The 22173-nt window shown below is 41.2% G+C and overlaps 4 protein-coding genes and 1 long non-coding RNA gene across 5 annotated transcripts; 3 read left to right on the top strand and 2 right to left on the bottom strand.

Annotated features, from left to right (window-relative positions):
- Window positions 1-6917: 6917 nt before the first annotated feature.
- On the bottom strand, window positions 6918-9403 carry LOC6732667 (cell division cycle 7-related protein kinase). Its single transcript, XM_002079748.4, has one exon. It carries the CDS (start codon window positions 9104-9106, stop codon window positions 7112-7114), a length of 1995 nt encoding a protein of 664 aa, XP_002079784.1. The 5' UTR covers window positions 9107-9403; the 3' UTR covers window positions 6918-7111.
- Window positions 9404-10085: 682 nt separating this feature from the next.
- LOC27206901 lies at window positions 10086-10497 on the top strand. The gene is made up of 2 exons (XR_001600196.3): window positions 10086-10293; window positions 10347-10497. It is a non-coding gene; the product is annotated as an uncharacterized LOC27206901 (long non-coding RNA).
- Window positions 10498-11405: 908 nt separating this feature from the next.
- On the bottom strand, window positions 11406-11852 carry LOC27209453. Its single transcript, XM_039294220.2, has 2 exons — window positions 11802-11852; window positions 11406-11743 (listed from the first exon to the last, which is right to left on the bottom strand). Exons 1-2 carry the CDS (start codon window positions 11830-11832, stop codon window positions 11667-11669), a joined length of 108 nt encoding a protein of 35 aa, XP_039150154.1. The 5' UTR covers window positions 11833-11852; the 3' UTR covers window positions 11406-11666.
- A 946-nt stretch (window positions 11853-12798) lies between these two features.
- On the top strand, window positions 12799-13149 carry LOC27207699. The gene is made up of 2 exons (XM_039294221.1): window positions 12799-12844; window positions 12903-13149. Exons 1-2 carry the CDS (start codon window positions 12814-12816, stop codon window positions 12968-12970), a joined length of 99 nt encoding a protein of 32 aa, XP_039150155.1. The 5' UTR covers window positions 12799-12813; the 3' UTR covers window positions 12971-13149.
- A 5517-nt stretch (window positions 13150-18666) lies between these two features.
- LOC6732666 (transmembrane emp24 domain-containing protein 1) lies at window positions 18667-19580 on the top strand. The gene has a single exon (XM_002079747.4). It carries the CDS (start codon window positions 18766-18768, stop codon window positions 19462-19464), a length of 699 nt encoding a protein of 232 aa, XP_002079783.1. The 5' UTR covers window positions 18667-18765; the 3' UTR covers window positions 19465-19580.
- The last annotated feature ends 2593 nt before the right edge of the window (window positions 19581-22173 follow it).

Raw genomic sequence — 22173 nt, 5'->3', positions numbered from 1 at the left:
TTTTCCCAAACAATAAACCATTGCTGGCCATGTAATTAGTGCCAAAATCCAGGCCGGCACAATTGACAAATGAGCCCGGTTCGGAGCGCTGGTGCGTTGTTTCGCTTTATTAACAGCTTAACTTGCCGTTGGTCAACTGAATCGCACGGGCCGAAATCCGCGGTCCGAAAATGAAAACCATATGGGAAAATGGCAGGAGGGGCAGCGAAAATAGGGTGTTGCGAGCGCCACATGCAACTCAATTAAGTTCGGCGGGATCGACGGCTACTGTGTGGCTTAAATATTCGCTGTTGCATAATTTCCCGCTGCCAGGAGTCGACGGTTTATAAAATATATTACGCTGGGCATAATAATTCACGCATGGAACGGGAACAGGAACTTTGAGCAGGGAACAGTAACACCGAACAGGAGCAGGCTTCAAGCGTTGCGAAAACTAATTAAAACCGACCGGCCACTGCCAATTAAGGTGGCCAAGAGGACCGCGACACACCCACTCACATGCATGAAATTCCCATAATAAATAGTTTGCTCGTTGGCGGGGCGTGGCACCTGAACTTACCTAATTTACATGTGCCCCCTGCTTATAAAATTAGTGTTTTATGGTTTTGTACTACTAACATAAATATGCACATATTATTAGAAAAGTTTCTCATTTTAATCGATACAATAGAGTTAAATTATTTATTGTTAGTATTCGATTGTGATGTGAAACTTAAGATTATAAATACATATTTCCTACAATGGTACCAGAGTTTATCAAGTACTAACATTTTTAAATGAAATTATAAATTCATTTTCTCCAGGTGCATGCACTCATAATTAAAGTCAACACATAAAGAAGCTTTATGACTGTGGCGGCGCCCAAAAAACCAGGTTTTATATTTCAATAGGCCCAACTGCCCGTTCATCCCAACTTCAGTTCAGTAATTAATTGTCACTCCGCGCACGAACACAAACGCAGGAGATCCTGCGAGGGAGATAGCAGCACGTGGAGAGGGATGGATAGAGCGATAGAGGTAACGCGTAACAGGAGAGACACACTGACCCTAATTACGTGTAACGAGTTCATAAATGCTACACGCACCTGCAGCAAGCGGCACTTACCCCATGGCGAACTCATGTGGCAAGAAATGCGGGGACACTTTCGACCCAGATACCCTCGAATTAGTGTTTTTTTTGGCGGACTTTTGCTGAACTTGTGGATCTAGAGAGAAGGTTATTGTTTTTAATTATGATGCGTGCAGGAGTTAGAATATTTATTAAAAGAGTGTTATATACTGTTGATTGTAAAAATATTCAAGATGCAATGAAATGCGTAAGAAACCTATTTATTTTGTCTTAGTAAAAACATAAAATAAGTAATCATTAATTTTAAGTACGATGTTTAATATTGTATGATTAACAATGATGGAAATACAATCCAAGTATTGAATTTTATTAAATAGTATTTAAGTAAGTAGCGATCTTTTAAGCTGTATTCTATCAAACTCCCATACAAAACACCTAGGCAAATCAGATGAACTTTGGTTATTTCCATATGAATAAGTATCAAATATAAGAATCCGCGTGCGCAGCTCATTCAGCAACTTGTTGTGGTCTCCTGTTGCAGCTAATTAAAATTAGGATAACGAAACCTGGCACCGGCAACTTTTGCCATTGTCATTTAGGCGCAGGGATTCTCTGACTCCGGATCCGTATCCGTATCCTGTTGTATGTGGTGTGTTGTTTGTGGCCCTTAGCGAGCCACAATCCGGGGCGTGTGACGTGGCAACGTGGCACAGCGCGAGTGTGTGTGTGTGTGTGTGTGGGGTCCTGTGAGTTCTTGGACAGTTTTGTGATTTCACAACTGTTTCATGGCCATGTTCAGTTATGTTTCATTGTCCTGTCGTCCTCGTTTCGTTGCGTCCTTTTTTTTTGTTTGTCGGAGGCAGTTAATTAATCTTGTCACTTGTCACCTGAAGTTTCTGGCTTAGCGCGGCTTGCTGTTATTTCTGCTGCCATTAATGCCACCTGACGTCATGTCAGCTCACACCTTTTCAGGTGAGCCGTCCAGAGGATTGAATTGGGTGTGGCTGAGCACCATTGTTTAATTTATAAACGAGCTCGGAGGAGGTTATATGGGTTAATAGTTAATAATGCCTGGGAAATTAACTCGCAAGTGACCTTAATACGTTGTGCATTTACATTATTTTTGGAATACTTGTAAATGCTTTTTGTTAATGGATTTCCTTTAGTGGGAATAAGTTAAAGCGTGTGAAACAATAAAATTCAATCACACTATTAAACTAATAAGTCATATTTAAACATATTGTTGGTTACCAGTTTTATGCATTCTTAATTCTTCTTTCTCATTAAATTTTCCACATTTTCATTTCATGCAGCAATTAAGCGAAGCGACTCTTGCATCTGTCATAGATACATTCTAGGGACTTTAAGCTACGCCCACAGGTTATTATTTTTCATTATCTGCAGATACATACCCGTCTTTGATCCAGCTTCTTCTTTGGCTACGCTATCTCTCTGACCGGTTGCAGGTATTATTGATGACGGTTCCCTTAACGAACTCCCAGACAGCTCAGCTCCTTCACATGCTCGTGCTTATCGCGCACATATAAAAGTCAGGAGAAATCGCCAGCGTTTTCAGTTGATTGCAGGTGCTGTTGCTGGATTGTCTCTTTATGCCACGCCTCTTTGTGCCACCTTCTGCCGCCCACCGAGCCACTGGATGGATGGTGGATTGGTATATGTGGTATATGTATTGCAGGTGGCAAAGCATAAAACTTCATTATTGTGTCGTGTCGCTTACGTGCGATGATGGCAATAGAATGCCGTTAACATCTGGCAGTCGCATCAGCGGCAATGATACCGCAAAATAGCAGCAGCGTTAGCAGCAGCAGCGGCCACACCGACGTGCAACACGGCGAGGGGCAACAAAAAAGCAATATATCACGAGTCCAGCTTTTAGCAAGCTTTTCATAATCAGTGATGCATTGCCAACAGCTAGCAGCTGACAACCATGAAGAGCATTACACTTGGCGAAAATGAGGCTCCTGGGTAGTGAATCCAATGCGAAGACCACTTTTCGACCAAATTCTGCATTAAATTTAAGCACGAATTTGCCGTTAAGATTTGTGAATAGAGGAATGCGATCACTATGCTCAACTTTTTATATTTTTTTAAGACATCGATTTTTCCTGCCACACAGATATTCAAAGCACCCTCTACACATTTAAATCAGCTTTTTTATATGTGTAAAAGAGCGGGCAAAATGACAGCTATGTGGCTGGCATGACATTGTTGTGACTCACTGCTTTTGTTGCACTTGTTGTTATTGCTGCTGACATAAATCCATATTTTGTACAGCGAATTTTACGTTTGGCCGGCAACAACAAGCAACGGAAATCATAGGTGGAAAGCCAGGGAAATTGCTAAAAATTTCCAATTAACTTTAAAGTTCAAGGAGTGCCACGAAGAAATGCTGACCGCGGTGAATGACAATGCCACCAACGTTCTGCTACTAGTGCCGTGCAGCATAAATCCCATTTGAAGATGACAAAATATTCAGGGAATTCCCCTCTAGCCGTCTCTCTTACTCCTTGTCGTGCCATCTTTGTCTCGCCTTGTGTCCATCATTCTTCATTTAGTGACCCGACACGAGCGTAGGATGTCAGCAGCTGGTGGCTCTGGCTCTAGCATCGTCATCATCATCATCATCGATGTGGCTCCATTTTCCGCACCTTCCCGCCCACTCGTCAAGGGGTGTTGCGGGGGTGGTGATGCTGCAGCAGTGACATCATTGGGAAAGAGACGGTTATGGGAGGACGTGTGCAACGCATGCGGAAAACAAACAATGCGCGGCAGGCGGACAAACAAACATTCAACTGACAGCAGAAATGCGCCACTGAGACAGATGAATGGTGATGCAGGGGTTTGGCCACCGGAGGGGGTGGTGCGCAAGGGGGTGACGCACGGCAGCAGTGGGCCCTCGAACGAAGTCAACAGTCAAACGGAGCTTGCGGTTCCAGGACATTGCACCCTGCGGTATTTGCTCTCCATTTTTCGCCTTTAAAGTGTTGCCTACATTACAGCTAAGGGAAATATATGTAGATGTCGCGTGTCATGTAAAAGTAAATATATACTATTACATTCTAAATAGTAAAAATATCTAGGAAAAAGAAGGAAGTGGCAGAAGAATACATAATAAGAAGATTTATCTTTTCGATATCTTTGAATTTATGTGTTATTTTACTATGGAGTTTCAGCTGTAGCTGAAGTGTTGGTAAATCTATTTTTCAATACTAAAAAAAGTAATGCTATCCGATCTTTAAATCTAGTTTTAAACTGAGAGATGCTGTGAAATTACTTATACTGTAAAATAATGATTTCGATCCTTATCCTGGAGCCTGATCTTTTGTCAATTTCTGGATAAAGTATATGTACAAAATATTTGCTTTTTAAATTTAAATATACACTTTTTGGACTATTTGCTATGGTGGGTGTGGCATCGATCAGAAACTTGCACAACTCGTTAGTAGAATCTGCAAGATTAATCTTAAAGTTTAAAGTTGTGGAGAGCACAGCGACCATAAGGACTGACATGGCCATATCGACCGATCAAGAATATATTTACTTCATAGGTTCGGAAACGCTCCCTTTTAACTAATCCTTTTTTTTTTTTTTTTGAAATTTCTATTTCTATTTATTAAGGTTTTAAAAGGAATCGTTCAGTAATTCCTCTGAACTTAACCTAATGTGTGATAAATATAAATGAGACCAAGTGGTATTAAAATGTAATATGTTATGTTATCCTCCGGGTAAGGAGATATAATCTACTATACCCTTTATTTTGAGAGTAGCGCGTATAAAAATACCGCCTCTGGCCGTAAAGTATTCACTTTGAGCGACTGCAACAATTTCAATCCAACACATCATCCCGTGCAGCTTTTGCTGGACTGCCTCCTCTAATTACTTAATTACGTGCTTCGCCATCGCTGGGAAACCGAGTGCAGTATCGGGTGTCGGGCAGGGCGTGAGGGATCCGGATGGGGGATTCCAGGCCGGGCAGCAGAGAAGCCAGCAGGAGCCACCGAAAAAGCCGCACTGGTTGCACCTGTGGCCAGACTAATCTATCATGTGCCATAAAGCGCTAAACGGGATGCGAGGAGCCGGCTGGAACGGCGGTGCTGTGGGAGCCGTCTCTTTAGTTTTCCGCCATCCTCGGCCATTTTCATGCCGCTCTGCCGTGGCCTTCCCGTATTTTCCCGCTTTTCCCGCCTTTCCTCCTTTTATCCGTGTTGATAAGCCGCATTGTGTCCGGTGAGTTGCGCACGCGGCTTTTGTGGTCGAGCGGTCCGTGCAGCACTAGAAATGTTTATGGCTCCGCGGGGAGCTGGGGCTCAGTGTTTGTCTGCGTGGCGTGTGAGGTGTATCCTTGAGTGCGATAATGCACAGAGAGAAATAGATTATATCACTCTTAGCTGCGATAATATTTCGGATACTCGTAGTGTACGTTTGCACACTTGAATATAGTATACCCTTCACACATGCACATTTTTGGCTTCTAGCCGTAAGAGGGAAAGGATTAACACAGTTTTCATCGAATCATCTCTTATAGTAGTCATATTTACTTTTGATTAATATTAAATTTCAGTTCCGATGCAAGTCTTTTCAGTGCACTTGGATTCTGAGTGAGGAATAGGTGTGTCGGTGTGCGTGTCAGTATGTGGGTGTGACTGCCGTGGCGCAGTTGTTATTGGCCAAACCAGTTGGCCATGTTGATCCCCAACGAAGCGGCTAAAAGCCTTTTGTGCCCCCTGTCCGCGGAATGATGAACAGTGGATACTAGAGGCCGGAAGATGTTAAACAGCAGGCCATATTCCCCTATTTTATTACATGCGACAGATTTCAATGGTTTTGGAGATACATTTTTTCCGTTGTCCAGCAAAGTTGATCGCCATAAGCGAAAATGTATTTGAAAAAGTATTAATTTATAAAATTAAATGCATATAATGGGTTGTTTTAATATTTCTATAATCTCTGTCAAATAAACGGCTGCTACCATTTAGCCGCCAGCACAAAAGCATGCAATAAAATACGCTGAATATGACTTTTGCGGAAAAAACTGCTGCATGCTTTTGGACGCAACAATTTTTCAGTTCAATAAAAAAGGGAGGGAAAACTTTTTAATAAACTATTTTGCAACGTCGACAGCTGGAAGTTCCTTTCTTGGTGACTTGCCAGAACCCCCAAATTTTTTCTTTTTACACATTCAAACCAGCAGATAGAAATCTGATTTCTTTTCTGGGGTACAGAATGAAATTGTCAACATAATTCCCAGTGAGCCATGAATTTTTTGCTGCTGACGGACAAAAACAAATGGTAAAACGAAAAAATTACTCACCCAAAAGGGAAAATTCCCATAACCTTTTTGTGTGCAACAACAAAATAATGTTTGCTGTAAGCGTCAATAATGCAAATTGATAAGACAAAGGGAAAATTTTTCCTCTGTTCAGGCCTTAGAAAATCCAATCGAGAAAATGGCTGTCGGGAAAATATTAAATAAAAGGAAACCTGATTGTCACTAGATCATTTGAAGGCCGAAATAGATTACCACATTCGTAAAAGAAAATGAAAGTCGACAGAAGATGGCCTGTCAGAATTCAATGATAAATATGGGCTCTATATAGCGTTTATCGACAAAAAAATCCTTATTTATATATACATCAAATAAAAATTAATATGAAGAATGTCTTAATTTATTTTTTAATTTTAAATTGATTTATATTACCCTTAACAGCATTGTTCCCCGTTGTCCTTCATTTCTGAGCAACAAAAGGGTACAATTAAAACGCAGACAAATAATTGAAGAAGAAAGATACAGCAAATGGTTAAGATGCATCGTACATAAATACAATAAATAAACAAATATACCATTTATTTTTGATGTTAATTTCGGGAACATTTCGCAGCTTCTATATATAAATTTTTTCTTTTTTTGGTTTGTGCACAATACAATTTAAGATGCCCACAAGTGGCCATGGTGAATGCATTTTTTCTCTTAATCTGGTTATAAAGAAGGCAGGATACACACACAGAAAATCGGAGATCAGAGTCAGATGTTACCCGCTGCTTGTGACGCAGTAGTAGTCATTTCCATGGGATAGCAAACGAATGCCTTTAGAGTTCGGGCCGCCGACGAAGGAAGTGTCTCCCTGGATCTCAGGTGCTGCTGATGCTGCATTATATGCTGCTGATGCTGCATTATATGCTGCTGCTGGTGCAGCGGTATTCCCGTCGCAATGCGATGCTGATCGCTGAAGAACGGATGCTTTAGGGCCTCCTCGGCGGTGATGCGCTTTTGGGGATTAACTTCCAGCAGGCGGGACAACAAGTCGTAGGCCACGGCGGGAAATATATCCAGCCCATCGTACCTTTCCAAATTATGCCCACTGTTGCTGCAAAGGCAATTAAACGTGGGCTGCTCACAGCTGCGGCACATTTCGGTGGTGCCATCGGGCCTGCGATATTTACGATGTATTTCGGGGGCCAGGAAGAAGTCCGCATGGCGAAACCGCATGCACACCCTCCGTAAATCCAAGGTGTTCACTTTCTCCGCCAGCAAAATCAGCCTATCCAGCAGAAAGGCAGTCTTCCGCACTGGCATATCGCCAAATAGGTTGATTATTTCAGCCAGGGCGCCGCAGTCGTGGGGGGCCTTGAAAAATGGATGAAGACCAGAGAGCAAAGAGAGCATTATAACGCCAGCCGCCCACACGTCCACCGCAGTGGATTGTTTCGGATATCGGAGCAAAACCTCCGGGGGTCTGTATCCCGGGGTTCCAGCCCTTGAAGCGTGCATCTCCTTCATCGAGGTGTTCGTGCAGACCACGTAGTTGTTGGGATCCGCATTCGGGCTCAAGAGTCGCAGGCGGTTCAGCAGCCTCATGGTGTCAGCCCTCTGGTTGGCCACATCCTTTTTGGTCAAATGTCCACCCGCTTGCTCGCGTAGTTTCTGTATACTCGGAGGTCCAGTCACAGCACGTTCCACGCTCCCACCGCCACCTAGAGCCCGCATCCTTCGACGGGCCATATAATCCTCAGCCTCGGCTTGTGCCGAATTGCCATCCGTCAACATCACACCTCTACCATTCTCCAGGTCCCTTAGAAAGGACAATACTTCCCGGGAGCTGCGATCACTCGACTGCACTACACTACCATCTTCGGCTATCCTTTGAGCCAATCCGAAATCGCAGAGTAAAAACTTTCCGGTCCTGCGGTTATATAGAATGTTACTTGGTTTGACGTCCCGATGAATCACATTGAACTTGTGTACGTGTCGCAGCGCAATGAGCAAGTTCCTCAGATAGTCGCGTATCTCTGGGAAATTCAGGCTTCTGTAAATGTCGTGAAAGCGATCGTGGGTCATATAGGGCATGACAAAGGCCACGTTGTCGTTATATCTAATGCAGCAATTAATTCCGATTACATTTTCCACCCCACCAATGCGATACATGCACTCCAACTCCCTAAGAATCCTCTCCGGATGATTTGTGGGATTATGATGTTTGATGGCGAATCTCCTCCTTTGGGTTTCCACGAGACCTCTTTCCCGCTGCAGTGTTCCCAAGAGAACTGTACTGAAGGTTCCACTGCCGATGCGACAGTGCACATCGAAGATTTTACTGATTTCCGGAATGCTCTCCTGCAATTCTTGTAGGGCCTCTTCGTTCTTATCAACGGATTGCACATCCTTTGCCTGCATGGTGGATAGCTCCTTGTTGGCGTTTTGCCGATTAATTTTTACTAGTTTATCGTTGAGATCGGCAGTGCACTTGGGAGCTTGTTGGAGGAGGAGCTGTTGATGCTTAGAATGATGGTTAGTTCCCGAAACGGGAGACACAGTTCCGGAGGCCATCGGAACGAACCTTTCGTTGTAGAACCGATTTCGGTTATAATTCGTTGAGGAGCTCTTCCCTGCCGATTCTAAATTCGTATTAACACAACCCATGTTGGTCGCCGACTTTCCCAGAAGACCCATCCCAATGGCGTATAGAGATTTTGTCATCGCCTGTTGACTGCGATGATGTTGAACTTCTTTCTTCTCCATTTAATTAGTTGGAATTTTAGCAAGCACATGCGCCAGCCATTTACAGCCCACGGTCTAGACGAATGGTACCAATAGTTCTTATAATTCAACTTGGCTTATAACCGTTTAGCTTTAATGCCGATTTCTTGGTGTGTTTCTGGGGTACAGCGCTATTGAGCTGGTGCGGTAAACCGCGGTAAGAACACAATAATTTCGAATGTATTCGGGGGTTTTTATTTCCGAATTTGGTGTTAGAAAAATGATCAGCTACTAAATAAAGACTAAGTATTTGTGTTTTTTTCTAATCATTGTTTGACAACAAGAGCAAAGCTTTTGGTTTAATGAAAATATTAAGTTTTTCCAAAGCAGCCTCTTGCAAAATCTGCCTTTTATCAACTTTATTGGTGCTTTAAATGTTGGTGCTACATACTTTGACTAGTATGGGGACTATTGAGCAGTCGATCAAAGATTTTCTGCTCGAACAGCATGATGTATTTATGGCAACTGACTCTATCACACTACTGCGATTTTCCGCACTCTTTTTGGCTTTGTTGTTATGCAAAATCTACGGCAGATGTTGCGTTTAATTGACTGCACGGTGTCGCCACCTAGCGGCAACATGCTTGCTGTTGTTTTACCTTTGCAGGAGTGGATCCTGCAAGTGTCCACCCATTTTAGGCAAAGTTTCGCCCGTCTAAAATAGGGCGGTGTCAACAACAGCTGCCTGTCCACTTGTTTTTCACTTGATGCTCAAAGTTTTCCGCGGCAACAGCTGAAACAGAGGGAGCAACTAAGCTATGTCTAAGTGTCCTGCTGCTTCATTTCACTCGTTTACAGGGAATCTATTTCAAGCTGAGAGGCTGACTTTTTCAACTATTCGTTGGATTTTGCTTTTAGAAATAAGGTGTACCCTATGAGTAAAGAAAAATATAGTTAATTTATTACTGTTATAAAATAATATATTATATTTTGCAAAAAATATACATTTTCAAATTTGACATGACTTCTAAATGAATATTTTATAGCACAATGAACGTTTAAAAACTACAAAGACATTTGACATTTTTCAGAATTTCATAACTAATAATGAAAAATTTTCCGGAACTAATTTTGTTGATCTATAAATACCGAAGATCGGTATCTCATTACTAAAAGCAGATCGCTAGAATTAATCAATATGAAAATTGCAGGGTTACTTATTATTTGTTGTATGTATTTTTAATTAAATAATAAACTAATAAATAAATTCTTTATTTTTTAGACATTGTACTAACGGATGCCCAATGTCCTCCACCGGCACGAAAGTGCCATGGTTAAAAAGCAAATCCGCAATGGGTCTTGCCGATAACATATAATAATTCTATTGTTTGACTGGGTATGACTATTTAATAAATATTACATTTGCTTCAAAAGTTTTTTTTTAAATATTTTCCATTCGTAAGAAAGATTGTCGCTCATCGATTTTTATTATATACACTTAAATAAAACTAATATTTTTTTAGGCATCTACAGTAATAGGCAGTAGAACTTTTCCTACTGTGTATACGCTGCTGATTAAATTTGTGTAAATCAATTGTGGCATTCGCAGTTAAGATTGCCCTTTTAGAAAGCCATTTGGCTGTCGAAAATATAAATGGGAAATGAATGTGTTCACTCATTACGAAAGTTTTGTGAACAGGAGAAGCTACATCGCCAGGCCCAAAGTAATTGCCCAACAAGGCAAACTGGTTAACTGGCATTTATGTAAGAGCGGGAATTACAATTACCCAATGCTTTCCTTGGCGCTGTTTTCATTTGGATTTTGCTCGCTTTTCGAGCCACGCTCTTCCGGCCCTAGGACCTCCTGTTTATTCATTGCCGGCAGTCAAGTGCAACTGGCCTTTTCGAAGTTTGTGCAAAACTATTGTCAATTGCGCCCGGGCCCAACGAGACTTGGAGTTGGCTCCGGGAATTCTTGAATGGCCAAAACACAATGCAGAACAACACTTGGCTGCTTACCCCCCATCCGCCCACAGCTCAATGGAGATTTCAAAGTGGATAGAGGTGTGAGTTCCACCGCCCACCGACAACGACTTCTTCATCAAGCGAAACTCCCTTTGACCGAATTTCCTTGGCGCCTTCCGTCGTGGCAAGCGCCAAACGGAAACTTTTCCAGCCAAGTCAGTTGGGATTAGCCTTGATGGCCAGGAGAAGCCGAGTGCGAAGGACTCCTCGCCAGCTTGGGTTCCAGGTTAGACACTCGTTTGGTGGCAAACTGCAAATTAAGCTCGACAAAACGATTTGCTTAGATTGCCGTGTACAAATAGGTTTGCCCGAAACGCTTGCTGCAAATGCCTTGGTAATGAGGCAATACAAAGTTAGATTTTATTTTTTAGGGTAAGCAATGCGAGGACTTTTTAAATTTCTTAATCAGACTATTGCCTTTACAATTAACTACAATATCAGAAATTAGAGATCAGAATATTATCTATACATTTAACTACAATATTAGGGGATGTGCTTTGTTTAATTTAGCTTTGAATTTGTTGCTTTGAAGATTACATTCTTGTAAAAGTGTTGATCGTATATTGTCATAATATAGTTAACCGTCATTTATACAATTCAAAGGACTACATTTTTCAGTATTATGTGGAGTTTTTTTTACGAACAAAAAGATTGCTATGGAAAAAATAATGATTAGACTTTTCCGGCATTACTTTAATGAGCATATATTTACCCAGAACGATTAAAGTGACTCGGATACACATTTTGCTTGGACGTTGAGAAGTGTTGGTTATAAAAGCTTAATAGACTAGTTAAAGGCTTTTAAAGACTCGCTACATAAGGGTCGATACATTTTTTTAGTCACGCTAAGCGCAACAAATCTTTGGTTTAGTATCTTTGATTATCTGGTAATTATTGATAATTTAATAGTTTACATGATGTGCTATGGGTAATATGACCTTTATATCTTAACATTAGTGTTATTTAAGGTAAATTATTATTTAATAACTTTTCACGCCTTTATGCTTTTTTAGTTAAATAGTTAATTAGAAAGGTAAATTAACATTTAATAATGACGGTCTTTCTGCTCGCAGTTATTTTCCTGCAGTTTTGGCCAAACAATTTCGCCTATCTTAGCCACAACATGTTGCGGTTAGCAGAGGCACGCCGATCGGGCTTTGAAGTGGTGGTGGCATAGGTATGGATATGAAGGTGGGCTTAGACACTCGAAATCTTGTTCGGGCCAAACACCCGTCGCGCTGCTTGTTGATTGTTTTGCCATTTTGCGGGGGCAATTGAGGCTCGTTTCGGTAGACGGGTGTGGTCCTAACTGAAAAGTAAAGCCTGTGGAAAATGGCCAATGGCAAAGACATTTCTTTGGCTTTCAGTTGGGGCAGGTGTTCGTCACTTTTTGGTCTATTCCCTTTTGTTAACTTTTATCATTGCTAATGCTTCACCCAAAAAATACCCTTTCGTTAGAAAAGCAAGTCCAATCGTTTAAGATTTAATATACAAGTATCAGCAACCAAAATTATTACACAATACTACTGGGATTTTTCGGTAGTACTTTTCTTGTTTTAATTTTTGCATGACTTCATAATAATGCGGAAATTTAGAAACGGTAGCAATTTCAGTGTGGAAATTAAAATTTTCTAGTTATAATGCTTTGATAAAAAATAGGTTTAAAAACTAGCTTTGAAAGACGCAAACGTTTAATGTACAGTTCACTTGCATCTTGAAACAATATGAGTCCTGCTTATATTCTTTACTTTATTGGTGAGTTTTTATAACCGGTACAAGTTGAGAAACTTTACGAAAATAAACTTTTTTTTAGCGATTATAGTTGAAGGATGTAGAGCTCCGTCTTGCTTTAGCAAGATTAAATTTGATCCATCCAAATAAATCTCATCTCAATGAGCAACAAAACAAGTATTTTTATATGATTTGAATAATAGTAGCAAAAGTTTTAAAAATGTAACATATCATTTTATTTTAAACTATTTGATTATATTCAAAATTTTTGATTCAAAATTAAAAACAGTCGAATGCACTAAATTTAAAGCGTTCGTATATAAAGGGTATTGCGATGTCGACTCAGTTTGTGTCGATCTTATCTCTTCTGTACCTTTAGTTTGGCTGTTGTTACACAGTCTTGGGTTGAGGTAAGCCGAAGTGCAATTTAATTTCCCCGTCGATGATTGATGCTACCATGTGGAGGGTTCACTTTTCAGTGTCCATTCCGTTCCCCGGCCCCTTGCAGCAAGGATAATGCCGCACAAATAGCTAACAAATTTTGCCTGCCAGCACACCGAGGACAACGGAGAGAAAACCACAAACAGCGGCAAAGGGAAACTTTTTATCGCCGGCCAGGTTAACTTTTAAGCAGACCAACAAGGACTCCCGATTTAAGAGGAGCGCAGGACATTTGCCGGAGATAAACAGATTTATTGTGCTTAAGGACGCACGTTAAACGGGGCGGAGGGACTCACACAGAAAGCCGAAAGACCAAGTACAAGGACAGCGATAAGGACTGCGGAACTGCCAGGACTGTTTATAGATTTTCGGTGTCCCCAATTAGCGCAAAAGAAAGGCGGGGGAAATGGGGAGAAGCGTCGGAAATTAGGAGAATAAAAAGAGTACAGACACTGTGCTGCAGTGTCCTTCCCGTTCCATACTTCGCACTCGTTTCAGGATAATAGAAATGTCGTAGTAACACTAAGGAAAAATATGTGATAAAAAGCAACTTGAAATGATACGAGTTATTAATGTGAACTAGTCGTTTAGTAACTATGATTAAAAAGGGAACTAATTAATATTTAACATGTGGAGATTAATAATCTATCTTACGCTTCTCTATGAAGTTGTTCCTTTCTTTTTCTTCCCAGTGCATCCTTAGCCGAGTCCTTGGAGCCCGAAGTGCAACTTTTTACTCCGCTCCTGTCGCCAAGTTGTGACAGTTGGCAAAGGATAAGCGCAGGCAGCGGGACAAAATTAACCACAAATGATGACAGTGCCGAGAAATGTGAAACTTTCGCCATCGAAGTCGAAAGCAGGTGAAAAGGATGTCGCGGCTTTGTTGCGCTTCGGTGGCCAAGGATTTCAGCGGCTTCCTGGGCAGCCACTTGCGGATAACTGCGGCCACAAATGAGCTTAGTTGATGTTTTAGTCCTTCCGCTCATTTCCCTTGCTCCGCTCGGTGCTTCATCCGGGCCCGTTTATGCGATGAGTCTGTAGGTGTTTTAAGGCTTACACCCCAAATGTTCTTATTGCTGATGTTTGGCTCTAATTGAATTAGCTAAAGGTATCATAAGTCGAAGCTCAGGGGAACGGAACACACAATTGTTGGTACGGGCTAATGGGCAAAGTGCTAAGGAATATTTTAAGTGCAAAGCTAAACTGTACTCTTAAGCTGAATCTATCTTACCAGCTCATAGTGTAGCTTTGGGCTTAGCCAGAATTAAAAAAAAACTAAATAAAACAAGAGATATGGAATAAACAAAGGCACCGAATGCCTTCGCTTGTATACGATTGTGATTCCATTTATCTTACTCCTAAAGCATTTAAGTTTTCACTCCATCGGCAGATTTACAGATAATAAACTCAATGGGACTTGACAGATCAACAGAATGCTTAGAACCCAGTTCCTTTGTCCAGCTCGGTATAAACCCAGTTGCAGCTGCGCTCTCCTTCGACTGGGTCCTTACAAGCACTTCCTGCAACCTTCGGGCCACCTTTGAAGTCAACTAATAGCCGCAACGATGGCGACTTTGTCACACTTCAATGGGCCACAACAGCAATAAAAACAAATAACAGCTGAAAAGTTGTCAAGGAAAGCCATGCCGGGTTGTGGAACGGTGGAATTCAGGGGGATGGGGAAATCTAAGAGTGAACTGCAATTTCCACACCAAATCGAAGTTGCCTCTGTGGCCGTTGGCATTGCTTTTAAGCTTAGTTAAGAAGCACTTTGGAGAGCTTTTCCAAAGCTGCACCAATGTCCTTGCCTTCACGTTTCCTCCTTCGCCGGTGGAAAGTTGTTGCTTCATTGCATTTTATGCTTGTTCAAGTTGTCGTCGGAAATTGCTTATTTATTTGAACTGCTCGCTTGACCAACAAAACCAAACTAAACAAGGAAAAAAGGAAATCAACATCTAATGGCATAATTCCCGGCCTGTCTCACTTGGGAACCTGAGTTGATGAGTTTCCCTGTCCGACATTGGGGCAATAAATTTTCCCTGGAAATGGCTCTGTTTTTCCACTGCACCGACTGACTGACAACTTGTCGTTTGTTACTAGAAAATTCAATGAATATTTGCTTGGCTCCCGACCAAAGGAGAGAACACAAATATATGGGGAAACCATTTCATTGACTGCATTTTCCACATGAGATTCGGAGTTCCTCCTCTGGGGCCGCAAGTGAAAGTGGCTGTATATTTTTTGCATGTCTTCCTGCAGGTACTATAAATTTTACCAGCTTGTCAACTGATTTTCTTCTTCGAAAATTCATTCAATTTTCTGCCCTTAAATTCTTAATTGTGGGGCCTGCAAAAGTTGCTTACACAAATATCAATAACAATAAATTGTAGATTTATTGGCGGTTGGGGCGCAGCGAAGAGAGGCAGGCACAAAATACAAATTAATATATTTTCGAGACCGAAAAACAATTTGCCCCTAAAGAAAATTTTCAGAAGCTCCAGGCTCCACAACAATTTGTCTTGCTTAATCTCAGTTCATTAATTTAAAGTGCTACTTGCAGAAGAACCTAGAAATACTCAATGGAGTTGGTCAAGGAATTTACCCCTCGCCATGGAAATTGTCAAAACATCTTTCTGGGCGAATTTGCGGTTTGGTTTTCTTTCGTTCAAAATTGTGTGGCTCGCACAAGGCTTCTTCCACAGAATTTAGTTCCATTTGGCTTAGCATTTTGCAATCATTGGCAGCAGCCGTTTTGAGGATTAGGGTCAACTGGCTGTTGTTGTGTCTTTAATAATTCATGAGCCATCTCTGTGGCTGACCTTCGCAATTTTTGGGGTCAATTTATTCTGGCCCAGGATCGGAGCCATCATCCATCAGCCAAACTCGCTCAACAGCTGAATGACCGACTGGGAAAGTCGAGCCCATAACTCTGAGTAGGTGTGGCATTTGTCAAGGACTTGCTCTGATTTGATGGGGTAAACAAACGCCACGGCCTATCGCTAATAGAAGATTAATCAAAATTCGTGGGTAGAATGGATTAGAAATACTCCGAAAATCAGTAATGTGAGATGTGATGAGACTAAGAACATGCATTCTTAAAAATGCATTAAATTTTTAATATATAAGAACTATATTAAATAGTACGAAATCAAGGACTATTAACTGGGTAATATACGCTTGTAGCTGCTTAATAAATTAATAGCTTATAGATTCTTACAAAACTCAACACATCTTTTTTCAATAGCTACCTTAAAGATTCCCCAAGCTTAGCTTACTTCTTTCGTCGCCCTCATCTTTTTATCGCCATCTTAATTTCATCAAATTAAATTGGCTTCCTCGACAGCAGGGTTTTGATCTTCATCCACCTGCCACGCCCTCAGGAACGCCCCCACACCTGGCGCGCCCCCAGCAAACAATCAACTAAAGCAACACGCACACACACACCCACAAACACATTCCCTTACACACAGCGGCACACGCAACGCACACAAGTGCGCTCCAATGATTCAGACTCCGGTGTCGGCTACTTTGCAGCTGCCGACGCCTTCCACATTTCACGCTGTAAGACACCCCGCAGAATCTACACTGAAAAAAAACGATAAAGTACGTATTCCTTTCTTCAAAGCATGTTCCACATTAGTAGCTCTTAAATTAAAGGAAAAGAAAACAAACAAGCTTGTTTACCAAATATATATTTAGCAAAGATATCGTTCCAAAATTATGGTAAATAATATAAGCTTTGTGAATTTCATATTTTTCCCATTTCAATCTAGTAAAAGGATTCTTTCCGTGTAACTCTCTTCCTATTTTCTAGTCCTGATATTGCCAGCCAGCTTTTTCTAACTGCCATCACCTGCAGTCGACCCCAGGCAACATTTTTTATGCGTCCTGTGTGCAGCCTTCATGCTTCGACTGTGTATTCCAGCCTCTGGCATTTGGGCGTCGTCGCGAATGCATTTTTTTGCTTTCTAAAAAAAAATATTACTGCTGGCTCGCACTGGAGAGGAGGGTAGTTCACAGCCTGCTGTGCGCTCATCGCACTTTTTTAAGTAAATAGCTAAAAGTGAAGTGGCGTATGGAAGTTAAAGTTCTAATGCAACCAGAGCCTACCAAACAAAATAAAGCGGCATAACGAAATAAACTGAAATAGGCATATTCAAATAAATGAAACTCGTAAGTTAAATACAAATCAGACATTTATACGTGTAGATGCATTTTTACCAATTTAAGTTATAATGAATACAATAAAGACTTAGGAGGGAAACTAGTTCCTTTAAATTTAACGTTTCAAATCGAATTTAATTGATGTGGCTGCTCGTGTGTATAGAAAATATGTTGGACTACAATGAAACGAACTTTGAATGAAGGGAAAATGGGAATAGCAGCGGAAAGGCTTAAAGAGGAAAACTCTGAAGCAAACAAATGCAACTACACATACCAATTCATACCCTTTTCATGAGTGTGGGTTATTATGTAGTCGTGTGTGTGTGTGTCTATTTGTAAAGTATCCCTGCCCAAACGCAAGCATGTGTTGGTTTCGCTCCTTTTTATACCATATTTTGCTCTTGCAAAACTCCAGGAGGTGCTATACTCATACTCTTACAAATCTAAGCTACTTATATTTTGCTACAAAGCTGTGGACTGAATATATGAATATTAAAAATTATAGAAATGTTATATTATCAATATTTTAAATTATTAATAATATTAATGGCCAACAAATTCTTGAAGTACTCGAAGAGTATACCATTTTCATCGATACTGTTACACATTTTAGCGTACTTTTTGTCTCATGCCGCGTCGCCGACAGTTTTTAAAAAAATGAAAGCGCTCGACTCGCCACGCCGCCCATTCCAGTGCCACGCCCACTGCCATTTCCACCAGCCACCGCCCACCATTGGCAGCATCAGCAGAAACGGTAGCATAAATTTCCATTACCGTTGACAAATATTTACACATCGACCTCAATTCATATTCCTTTTGATGCTGTTGCTTTTAGTTTTGCCAGTCTGGTGGGTGGCGGCGATATAAGGGGTGATATGGTATGGAATTGCGAGGGGGGCGGGCGGCAATTGGTGCTGGCTATTAAAAGCTGCATTTAGCACTATTCGCTCACACTATGCTCCTCCAAAGGCCATGTGGCAATGCACTGCAGAAAAGGGCAGAAAAATTAAAACTCCTAGTGTTGTTCTTTCAAAAATACTCAAAAAAATTCAAAAGAAATACATTTTCTATTATAAAGTTAGTCGTATGTTTCAAAAATAATACATTCTGTTCAAAAATATATTAAAATGAAGAGAAACGTAATATAAAATTATATTATAATTATGTATTATAAATTATATATATTAAATTATAAAATGCAGATTTTCTTCAAATGTTTTCTTTCCTCACCGAGCAGGCTAGTCCCTTCATATCCCTAAATACAGACGGACTGTAAAATAGGCAACCGAACGCCAACCAGTCGAACAATTCGAGTCGTAAATTTGGAAAAGCGTCGGAAAATGTTCCGAATCGCTCGTGTTATTTGGCTGCTGCAGTTGCTGCTGCTGTTGGATCCCAAATTTTCTAACGCCGAGCCGCTCAACAAACAACTGACTATATTCGCGGAAGCTGGCCGACAGGAGTGTTTTTATCAGCCGATTGCCACCACCGAGAGCATTAAAATCGACTATCAGGTGATACACGGAGGTCTCGGCGAGACACACATCAATTTTAATCTTATGGATCCGAGTCGTCGGCTTCTGATAACCGAAATCAAAAGGGAAATGGGCAAACACAGCGTGCAGGCAAACGAAACTGGTTCTTATAAGTTTTGCTTCGATAATACCATCAGCACTTTTAACCAAAAGATCGTTTCGTTTACCCTTGAAGTAGCTCCGGCCGACCGAGAAGAGCGGGAATTGCGTGATCTTCGCCAGGAAATGTTAACCGACTACCACTTTGATGTGGCCTATACTGGCATCGATAGCTACATGGGCAAGATCCATGTGAACCTCATGAGATCGCGTCAAACGCAGGACTTTATTCGAGCGAGCGAGGCCAGGGATCGTAACGTGTCCGAATCCACCAACTCCATGGTCAACAAGTGGTCGTGGGCCCAATTTTTGTCCATGATATTCGTTGGCTTCCTCCAGGTCTTGATGGTCAGGAGTATTTTTAATACGACTGGAAGGTTTTACACGTTTTGGAAAAGTTTTTAAGCTTCAGCTCTTTGGGAAAATGTAAGATTGAAAGAGTCGTTGGGCGTATTTAAAATGATTTATAAGGGGTTGGAAATATACTTATTTATGCTAATCCTATTAAATACTTGAAAACATTTCACGAATAGCTTCTTAAAAGTATAAAAATCTTCCACACACTGATACTCAAGCTTGCTGAAGAAGAGCTCTCTTCCTCATTTGGCTGCTCCTTGTGTGAGCTTCCTCCAAACGGTAATTTGCACTTCCCGTGTTTAATTTTTCTCGCTTCTTAGGCTTGGCCTTATGCTTGCCACGCCCCTTTTTTTGTCCGCCCCTCACTGCAGCGTATTGTTGGCGTAATTAACAACTGCGGCTCCGTTGGCCATTGTTTACTCAGTGGCAGCCAGCGTCGCAGTGTTAATTACTCCCAGGCGCACAGGAGTCTTCCTGAACCACCTTGCCTCTTAGCCCTCGTGTGCCCGGCGTGTTCCTGGGGGTCCCACTGACACAGTGGTGCTCTTAGCCTCCAAGCTGCCTTCCCGGATGACTTTGGGGCGAGGCCAGCGGCGATGACAGCGATCCGGCGGCGATGAAAGGTCCAAATTAAGGCGCCACCTGTGGGCAGTCTAGTGACCCGGAAACGCAGGTGGTTACAGGTGAAAGGGTGTGTGTCTAAGTGATTATAATAAAAGAAAAGGGGAGATATTTTGATATATTGGAAATCCTACTTGAATATGGAGAGCTGCACTCCAGAAGTGAAAGTCCTCTCTCTAAACCCTCTCTGGAGCTACATAAATGTAAATAAAGCAAAAGCTAAATATATGTTATCAATAATTAGTGCCACCTAAATGGTGGACAAAAAACACCAGTAAGCCCCAATTTAAAAGAGACACTACCTACTGTAATTAAGTACCGAAATACGCGCGTGTGAAACTTTTGTTGAAATTAATTTCAGTTAAGGCGCCACAGTAATTTAAATCCCCCGTTGGGCACTTAAATTGTCCCTCCATCCACAATCGTTTTGGTTGACGGTAACGCCCAAACATGGACGCACTCACGAACCGCTTAAGGACTTCATCGCGGTCCTTGTTGCTGTCATGCAAGGAATCCATCCAGGAAAATATTTCAACGAAAAAGAGCTTCGCGCACATGTATGCTTATTTCTTGGCGATTTAACGAGCTTTATGGGCAGTTTTACTTTACACTTAAGTGGCGTTTTAAGGCCCCAAGGGATACCGCCGGCGGAGGAAGGGAAGGGCTAACGATCGTTTATCAGTGCCAGAGGAAATGAAAAAGAAAAGCCGTTGTTAATTTCATTACGTCGACTGCATCTCTGCACAATCGTAAAAAGGACATTTAATTGCAGCTGCCAAACGATGCAAAGGCGGCGTTGGCCATTTTAACGATCAAATTATGGCCGAGAAGGAGTTGCGGCGCCCAAAAGAGAAGTCACAATTGCATGCAGATATCCTCGCCAGATAATGTCCTGTCCATTTTATCCATGGCACCAGCTGTCATCGTCCTTCAGTGCTAAAATCCCCTTTGGCCAGTTTAATGAGAAGGGAAAAACCGGGTGGCAAATGAATAAAGTCTCACCGCAACCTATATCGATGTATGGAAATTCGTCCTCGGGCATAAGTAAAAGATTAAAGCTAAGTAATCGCCTTTAACACAGATATTTTGTATTCGAAATAAATTGGAAATAGAAATAAATACAGACCAGCAAGGCATGTAACTTGCAATAACAGACTAAGGCGTCGATTGACAAAATATTAATGCAAAAGCCATACAAATAACTTTATATATACTTTAGAGTACACTGAAAAAACCAAGGCGAGTTTTGATGAAGAATGTATTTAATTATTAAAGCATCTTAAAATAAATTAAAAATTAAAAATGGAAATAAATTTAACGGTTCTTCGAAAGTGTGTGCATGACACTTTCCTGTGGCTTGTGGTCTTTTAAGTAGTTCAGGAAGGCTTCCTATAATAACTTGATTTAACTAGTCTTCCCTATAACCCATAACATGACTAGATCGCCTAGTAATTCTGATCAGGAATATTTATACTTCGCCCACTTCTACCTGTCACAAACCTTTATATAAATCCAGGAACTTTACGAGTAAGGGGTATTATAACCGGTTCAGTAGTTCGGTGGATAAATTTGTTTCAATTTTTATTATGTAAGGAAGAAGGGCAAAACATGAAGATAACTAAATGCATGTCGAGGAGTTCAAAGAGCTCTGGGTGAAAACAGGGATTGCGGGACAAGGTATGAAACACATGAATATGTAAAAATATAGCTATCCTACTGAGCAGAAGTTGAATAGAACTGATGACAACCACAGAAGGCAAACCAACTTATGTAGTTAGATTACAATTTGAGGCTCTTTGGGAGATGGCTTGCGAAAGATTCAACTTCATAGAGCATTTGACTCTTAGAAATTGCGAATTATTTTCCATTTAACCAAAGTCTTTTGTTATGATTTTCGGTTTAAGTTGGTCTTCATTAGCGGTTAAAGACAATAACAATGTGTCCTTCTGTAATATAATTACTTTGCCTGTGAGTCAAATGTGGCAATCGAATATTGTTGCCATCGTGGGCATCATCAACAAACATTGGTCACAGTATGGGGCCAAATGATTATGCATGACCAGTATGTCTGTTTTGAGCATTCAATAGTTGAAGATTATGGACTATTACAAAATGTGCTTAGCTAAAATAGTTGTT

The sequence above is a fragment of the Drosophila simulans genome, chromosome 2L (genome assembly GCF_016746395.2).
Source record: "Drosophila simulans strain w501 chromosome 2L, Prin_Dsim_3.1, whole genome shotgun sequence".
NCBI classification, from domain to species: domain Eukaryota; kingdom Metazoa; phylum Arthropoda; class Insecta; order Diptera; family Drosophilidae; genus Drosophila; species Drosophila simulans.
This window is presented reverse-complemented; position numbering and strand designations above follow the sequence as displayed.